At 51.7% G+C, this 8538-nt stretch overlaps 1 protein-coding gene across 2 annotated transcripts in view; it reads left to right on the top strand.

Moving 5' to 3' along the window:
- Positions 1-3951, top strand: part of Hrh1 (histamine receptor H1) — an 89304-nt gene extending 85353 nt beyond the window's left edge. For both annotated transcript variants that reach the window (XM_036182763.1, XM_036182762.1), the window contains exon 2: positions 657-3951. In XM_036182763.1, coding sequence (XP_036038656.1) covers positions 692-2161 — 1470 coding nt within the window. In that variant the 5' untranslated portion in view covers positions 657-691 and the 3' untranslated portion in view covers positions 2162-3951. The remainder of the gene's footprint in view (positions 1-656) is intronic.
- The last annotated feature ends 4587 nt before the right edge of the window (positions 3952-8538 follow it).

An 8538-nucleotide genomic window follows, 5' to 3' on the forward strand; every position in this document is an offset into this window, starting at 1 on the left:
AGCTACAGGTCAGTTCTCCCTGGGCAGTGACCTAAGCAAAGAAAGCATTTAGTGTTCACCAAGATTCTGGGGTCACTTCAGCAGCTGAGTAACAACTGAACCCTAAATTGGAGCCTCTGAGGTTTTCTTAACATTTCCCTGAGCGCCTCCAAACTACTGTCATACTCAAAACACCCTGTCCTCACTTCCTTCTGGGAAGAGGGTAGAGGGGAAAGCGTGGTTCTCATAGCTTGGCATCTGTCACAGAGAGAGAATGCTTTGTGAGCCCCACTGCCTCTTTCTGGCCACAATTTTATGTCAGGACCAGCAACCAGCAAAGAGGACATAGATGACAACACAAAGCTTGGGTCAATCAGGACGTGTTCAAAATAAGACTTGCACAAAGTACTGATTGCCCTGTTCTGGTTAAACTCTGGCAGGCAAACTCCACAAAATCAGAGGGTTTTGTCCAGTTTATTCACTGCTATCTCTGATATCCAGAATAATGCTAGGAATCAAACAATTACTCACTGATGGAATGTGAGGACATAGGAATGCATGAGTGAATACATGTGTCCTGAGGTTGGAGTGGGTATCCACTCGCTCCCCCCCGCCCCAGTAGCTCCCAGCCTGATCTTAGGTGATCACTGACTTTGATCTCATGTCTTTCCTCCTAGGGCGGAAGCCATCCTTAGAGGCTGCCCTTGCGCCAATGAGCCTTCCCAACATCTCCTCAGCCTTTGAAGACAAGATGTGTGAGGGGAACAGGACCGTCATGGCCAGCCCTCAGCTGCTGCCCCTGGTGGTGGTTCTAAGTAGCATCTCCCTGGTCACAGTAGGTCTCAACCTGCTGGTGCTGTATGCTGTACACAGTGAGCGTAAACTGCACACCGTGGGCAACCTGTACATTGTCAGCCTGTCGGTAGCAGACCTGATCGTAGGTGCAGTCGTCATGCCCATGAACATCCTTTATCTCATCATGACCAAGTGGTCCCTGGGCCGCCCCCTCTGCCTCTTTTGGCTTTCTATGGATTATGTGGCCAGTACAGCATCCATCTTCAGTGTCTTTATCCTGTGTATTGATCGATACCGCTCTGTCCAGCAACCCCTCCGGTACCTGAGGTATCGAACCAAGACCCGCGCGTCAGCCACCATCCTGGGGGCCTGGTTTCTCTCCTTCCTGTGGGTTATACCCATTCTTGGCTGGCATCACTTCATGCCCCCGGCCTTAGCGCTTCGGGAAGATAAGTGTGAGACAGATTTCTACAACGTCACGTGGTTCAAGATCATGACCGCCATCATCAACTTCTACCTCCCCACTGTGCTCATGCTGTGGTTCTATGTGAAGATCTACAAGGCTGTGCGGAGACACTGTCAGCACCGCCAGCTCACCAATGGCTCCCTCCCTTCCTTCTTAGAAATCAAGCTGAAGTCAGAGGATGTCAAGGAGGATACCAAGAAACCTGGGAAAGAGTCACCCTGGGGGGTCCTGAAAAGGCCATCAAGAGACACTAGTGGAGGACTAGATCAGAAGTCAACCTCCGAAGATCCCAAGAAGATAAACTCACCAACTGTTTTCAGCCAAGTGGATGATGGGGAAACAGTCACACACCACTGTTTCCATCGTGACTCCATGCAGACACAGACCATGGCTGAGGGAGGTGGCAGAGGCTCAGAGGCCATTGAACAGGCCCTGAGCCAGCCCAAAAGGGATGAGCAGAACCTGAATACTTGCCGGCGGATCAGTGAGACATCAGAGGACCAGACTTTGGTGGATCGACAGTCCTTCTCCCGGGCCACAGACTCCGACACCAGCATAGAGCCAGGGCTGGGCAGAGACAAACTGAGAAGTGGGTCAAACAGTGGCCTCGATTACATCAAGATCACCTGGAAGCGGTTCCGCTCACATTCCAGACAGTATGTGTCTGGGCTGCACTTGAACCGAGAGCGGAAGGCGGCCAAACAGTTGGGTTTTATCATGGCGGCCTTCATCCTCTGCTGGATTCCCTATTTCATCTTCTTCATGGTCATTGCCTTCTGCAACAGCTGCTGCAGCGAACCTGTGCACATGTTCACCATCTGGCTGGGCTACATCAACTCCACGCTGAACCCCCTCATCTATCCCCTGTGCAATGAGAACTTCAAGAAGACATTCAAGAAAATTCTGCACATTCGCTCCTAAGGGCACAGCAAGAGGATGCCACATAGTGGGTGGACAGCATCTGATGTCCAAGAGGGAACCAGAGGAAGAAAGCGTGGGCGTCACGAGGGCCCTGGGCGTTGGGGAATAGAATCTAAGATCTTGGCCTGAGCAGTATGGAGGCATTCCCAGGGACTATCAGAAGAAGAGCAGGTGGCGGTGGTTGGCAGGAAGATTGTACTTCGGGTAGAAAGCAGAATATTTGAAAGAAGCGACCTGGCAGAGTACGCCTGGCCTTCAGGAACTGTGGGAGTCTCAGGTGCTCATGGGAAGTCTGGCTCTCTGATGTGAGTTCCTTAGTAATCCAAGAGGGCAGTGTGTGGCAGAGTTCTTCTGGAGGGTAAGCCTGGACTCGGAGCCTTCCCAAGCAAGAGCTACGTGACTGCAGAGACCTACACACAGATGCTGTCCCCCCCCAGGGGATCACCTGGACAGGCATGGCAGCCATTCCATCTCAACCACCACTTCTCAGAACACAGCCCTTCTGAGCCTCTCCTACAGCTTGCTCCAGGGCTGTCTGCCCCACCCTGGAACCTGCCTTACCTGTGTCAGAGTTGCTAGGAAATTAGGCAGCTTGCAAGTCCATTTTTCTTAACTCCTAGTTCCTTTTGGCTCTTAAAATGGTAACAACAGCAGCAGCAGCAACAACAACAACAACACACAGTGACAAAACTGACCTCACAAGTCAGGAGGAGGAAGTGGTTTTTGAATGGTTGCATCTTAAAAGCAAAGCAAAAGGCAGGCAAGAGGCTTGTTTCACGGGAGCTCCACCAGGGGGCTCTCATGAGCAGGTCTGGTCTGTGCCGTGAGAAACTAGAAGCAGGCAGGGGAGATGAGCTTCCTGAAGTCGCCTGACATTCGTGTAAGAAGCTGGGGATAAGGATGTTGTGTGGTCCCAGCTCCTTAATGGTCCACCAGTTTTCTCCAAAAAAGAAAAAATAATAATGCATCCTGTCAAGTACTCATGGTATTCACCAAGAGAGGTGACAGTTTCTCAAGCAGCTGGCATGGAGCACATCTGTGTCCTTAGAAGGTGACCCTAGGAAGGGACAATATGGTTTCTATCTGTGAGACTGTGTGATTCACACATGCTAAGTGAATCCTTTCGAAGGCACAAGAGCACCCAGTTCTACTTACACCACACGCCCGGTTCTTATTTATATTTCAAAGTGTAATGTTAAGCCTCAATGCGTGTTGCAAGTAGGAACCCCTGTAAAAGCTGGTCTTTTGTGTCTGTGTTCCTGTGTGCATGCTTTATCTAAATGAGACGCTATTGCTTACCTGAAACAGGACATTTGGAATGACTGTTCCATGACTGCTTTGTGCCTCCTTTTCTGAGTCTCACAGGCTGAGGGAACAGGTGGAAATGAAAGCCTGACAGAGGACTTTCTGTCTGGTGTCTGCTCAAATTTACAAATGTCCTTTCAAATGACTCTGTTTTCTAGAACATTCCCCTCTCACTCTGCCTTGCATCCTGGGACACTCTCCATGCTCAGGCTCGGGGGATATTGGGGACTTTCCTGCTGGGTTTACAGGCTGCCACTGGCCAATTTTTAGAAGCTCAGAGAAGGCTGTGAGTGAGCTCCTCCCCAAGGTGCCTCAGGATGGAAGGGTACTTAGAAGGATGACTCCGCAGTGGCTAAGTGCCATCATGCGTGGGGAGAACAGCACAGACAGCAGGTGCAGAGAAATGGCCATGTAGAGAAAAGAGCTTTGACTTGGGGTCTGACAGGGACAAGATGGATCAATAAATAAAACTGTCACCTAAAGAACAAGGTGCCTGTGATTGTGCTTAGGGTTTCCTGATGTCTCCTACACAGGAAGCCTTCACTTAAAACTTAGAAACATGAAACACTGGGGCTGGAATGATGCCTCAGTGGCTAAGAGCACTGACTAATAAAGCAGAAGACGCAGGTTCAGTTACCACCTACTACATGGTGACCCACGAGAATCTATAACTCTAGTTCCAGGGGATTCAATCGTTTCTAGTCTCCTCAGGAACAAAGCACACATGTGGAACACATGTATACATGAAGGCAAACACACACACATAAAATAAATCTAAAAGGTAAAGCTGGGGCTGGAGAGATAGCATGGAAGTTAAGAACCTGGCTGCTCTTGAAGAGGATCCAGATTTGTCTTCTAGCCCCCACATGAGAGCACACACCAGTTCCAGGAGATTAGGTGCCCTTTACTGGTATCTGTGAGCACCAGATGCACACAGACTGGACATATAAATATGCAGACAAAACACTCATACACATATAAAAAGAAAAAGAAACTTAAAAAAAAAAAAGAGAGAAAAGACCAGAAGTAGAAGTATGTATATGTATTCCAGTGCAGGGGAGACAGAGACAGGAGATCTTTAGAATTCAGTAGCCAGCTCAATTAGCTGAATCAGAAAGGATCAACAAGTGATCCTGTCTCAAAAACAAAGGTAGGGACAGATAAAGGAAGACACCAACATGAATAATGGGCAACACACACACACACACACACACACACACACGTGCACAAACACAAAAACGCACACATCATCACCATCACCACCACCACCACCATCATCTTCACAGCCTCCATAAGCAACATGCCAACAGAGAGGCATATTGTCTCACAAACACAGTCTAGAAGCATAAAAAAGGTCCACAAACTAAGGTTCAATACCAAGTTCTTCCAATTGGGACTGCGGCTTTCTGGAGTATAGGCAAAGGACATGTGGCAGGGCGAGGTGGTACTGCCCTAGAGAACCATCATGGGGGTGTAGAGGGAAGCCAGGGCCACCAGATTAAGGTTAGCAGGTGAGGCTTACCAAGAACAATTCCCCCAGAACCAGCGCAGAGGCGCTTCAACTCAGGGTGGTCCATGGTCACTGCTGGAAATGGTGAGAGGCGGTTGGGCTCTGGAGCCTCAGGTCCTGCCTAGCACTTTGGGGTGTCTCTTGGAAGAGCTCCATGGGGTCTGACTGTGTAGAATGAGTAGCCTGGAGCCAGGGAGCCAGCCTGCCTCTTCTGAGTCCTGAGTGCTGGTTCGACAGGTATGACCCAGGCTAACTGGCGCTGTGCGCAAAGCATGTATTGATGTGTGTGTTGGGGTAGCTACCTAGGGCACACGTGCTGTAGTAGGCTATTGCTGGCGTATCTGGAGATGGCACAGGAAGTTGCTGGGTGTCCTGCACTGTGACGTCCGCCAGTGCCCTTGGAGCCTCGGTCGTATTCCTTGACCTAAAGGTGAGGCTTGCCGGACAGCAGCTTCAGCTTGGCCCTCTTCTCCTGTACTCTTGGTGTCAGATGGGTTTGGCTGACCTGCAGGTATGGAACTGAGCGAGCCAACCTTCAACATCTATGCTGATGGCCGACCTCTGCACCCTAATGCTTGCAGGGAAAGCTCTCTCACCTACTGAAGGAGCCATCTCTGCACCTGCCCACACTGATTTAGCTCCCTTCCTGAGGTTACTGAACGAACCAGGTGACATTCAATACATACAGAAATATCAACAGATGCTTTGGCTTTTCCACATGGACTTAGTCTCACCATGGGACTGGGCATGGACTGTCAAGTGTTTGTTGTCCCGCCTGGGACCAGAGTCCTATGCAGCTATCTTCCTGTCTCTAGCGCCAAGTAGTCAAATGAGGGATGCGTGCATCTCCCATCAGCTACCTAGCTTTGCTGGTTCTTTGCTAACTGGCTAGCATGCATGCCTGCTTGCTTTCTTGCTTGCCTGCTGCCTGGCCTGCTTGCTGTCTTGCTGTCTTGCTGCCTTGCTGCCTTGCTGCCTTGCTTGCATGCCTGCTAGCCCGGGGACCCAATATCTCTCTATATGCCTTTAGGGATTCAGGACACTGTCTCCTGGCACACAGGCCTGCCCGATCCCGATGTGCTTCTGGATGAAAGGTTTTGACTTTGCCCCAGACTTTACTGCAGATATAAAGTTCTGAGCTTCGTGGTGTGTTTGGCCCTATTGAAATGCTCACTGTTGAGAGCCACGTACACGTGCAGGCCCCTGCATTCCTCAGAGCATCTGTGACAGGCTCTTGGCCCCAAAACCAGACTCCCAGTGCCTCTGTGCACATCATGCAGGCTCCCCAAGTGCCTTGGCCCCCTGTGCATGCATCTCATGTCAAAGAGAGCTACATGACTATGGAGTCCCACCACCTTGTCCTTTGCCATACATATCATGCTTGTGCTATCCTCCTCCTCAAGAGAAACGTGGCACCTGCGAAAGGGACCTCACACTAGTCATCCTTCTTCTAGGATATGTTTGAGGTGCCATGATGACCAGAGCTCAGAAATGGCACACCAGGCTCACACTGCCCAAGCCGGCTTGTGTCTGGAGAAGTTTGTCTGCCTGGAGCTCAGGGGGGTTCCCAAATGCCACCAGGTTCCCACCCCTGTTGTCTATCCTATTGACGCCTCCCAGAGTCTACATTGACTCTCAGTGGTCAGAGGCCGAGGTCTCACTGTCTTCCTGCCTCCAAGGCGATTTCTCTTCCAGCTAGAACCTTTTCACCTCTCACCTTTTGGGCTTTGTGCGTCTCTGAGGCTTATGGGTAGGCTGCCTTCACTGGACCATGGCCACAACTGGAGATACAAAAGGCCCAGAGAGTGAGGTTCAATCCCAAATTCTTCCTCCTGGGACGACAGCTGTCTAGAGCCTAGGCAAAGGAGATGTGGCCAGGCAAGGTGGTACTGCCCTAGAGATCCTTCATGGGGGTGTGGACAGCAGAATGCTGGCCTGGTCTTCTGGGCAAGGATGGACAGCAGAACTAGATCCTGGCAGTTGATGCCTGTCCTCAGGTGTGGTCCTCTGTTGGGGTGGCCTCCAACGACAGGGCAATTCACAGATCCATTCAGGTGCCTTGACTCAGCCTGCTGGTAGGTTCTGAACAATCCTTTTCCCTGGAGGTCATCCCGAGAGCAGTGCTGTTGAGAGCATTGGAAGGGGCGTTCTGGACCTTGTCTGCTCTGGAGGGTACTAGCCTGTTCAGGGAGATTCCAAGTCCTTTCCAGCCTCCTGGAGGTGCTGGCCTGTGTTCTCAGCCCACGGTAGGAGGAGGCATGCAGGTCCCTGTCCGTTCCTGGCCAGACTGGTACAAATCGAGGTCTAGGACAGCCCTTGCTTCCCAGTAGGGACTTATCTCACAAACCGCAATAACAACCCCCTCCACCAAATCCGACTTCATGAAAATGAACGGAGATGAGGTCTTCCCAAATCTCCACGGGGCATTCCGGAGGCCTTCCCCCTGGTTGACAGCGAAGACTGTCATCCTGGGGTCGTCTGGAGTCCCTAGCAGGCCCGCAGCGCCTTGGTGAGAAGCCTGAGCCAGCAGCTGCAGCAGGCTGGAGTTACACCCCTCTCAGCTAGGTGCTAGGGACCCATTTATCCCAGGCGCCTCTGCGCATGCGCACTGCCTGGACCCACATTTGAAAGAGAAAGAACCGCCTTCCAGCTCAGCCAGGGGCTTGGCCACTTGGATCTAAGCCTCACACAGACCCAGGCAGATGGCTGGACCTCAGTTGAAGGGAAGCCAGGGCTACCAGATGAGGTTTAGGCAGGTGAGGCTTAGCGAGAACACCTCCCCCAGAACCAGCCCAGAGGCGCTTCAACTCAGGCTGGTCCAGGGTCACAGCTGGAAATGGTGAGAGTCACTTGGGCTCTGGAGCCTCAGGTCCTGCCTAGCACTTTGGGGTGTCTCTTGGAAGAGCTCCATGGGGTCTGACTGTGTAGAATGAGTAGCCTGGAGACAGGGAGCAAGCTTACCGCTTCCGAGTCCTGAGTGCTGGGTCGACAGGCATGAGCCATGCTGCCTGGCGCTGTGGGCAATGCCTGTACTGATGTGTGTGCTGGGGTAGCTACCTAGGGCACACGTGCTGTAGTAGGCTATTGCGGGCGTATCTGGAGGTGGCACAGGAAGATCCTGGGTGTCCTGCCCTGTGATGTCTGCCAGTGCCCTTGGAGCCTCGGTCGTATTCCTTGACCTAAAGGTGAGGCTTGCCGGACAGCAGCTTCAGCTTGGCCCTCTTCTCCTGTACTCTTGGTGTCAGATGGGTTTGGCTGACCTGCAGGTATGGAACTGAGCGAGCCAACCTTCAACATCTATGCTGATGGCCGACCTCTGCACCCTAATGCTTGCAGGGAAAGCTCTCTCACCTACTGAAGGAGCCATCTCTGCACCTGCCCACACTGATTTAGCTCCCTTCCTGAGGTTACTGAACGAACCAGGTGACATTCAATACATACAGAAATATCAACAGATGCTTTGGCTTTTCCACATGGACTTAGTCTCACCATGGGACTGGGCATGGACTGTCAAGTGTTTGTTGTCCCGCCTGGGACCAGAGTCCTATGCAGCTATCTTCCT

Source organism: Onychomys torridus, chromosome 3, assembly GCF_903995425.1.
Source record: "Onychomys torridus chromosome 3, mOncTor1.1, whole genome shotgun sequence".
Lineage (NCBI taxonomy): Eukaryota > Metazoa > Chordata > Mammalia > Rodentia > Cricetidae > Onychomys > Onychomys torridus.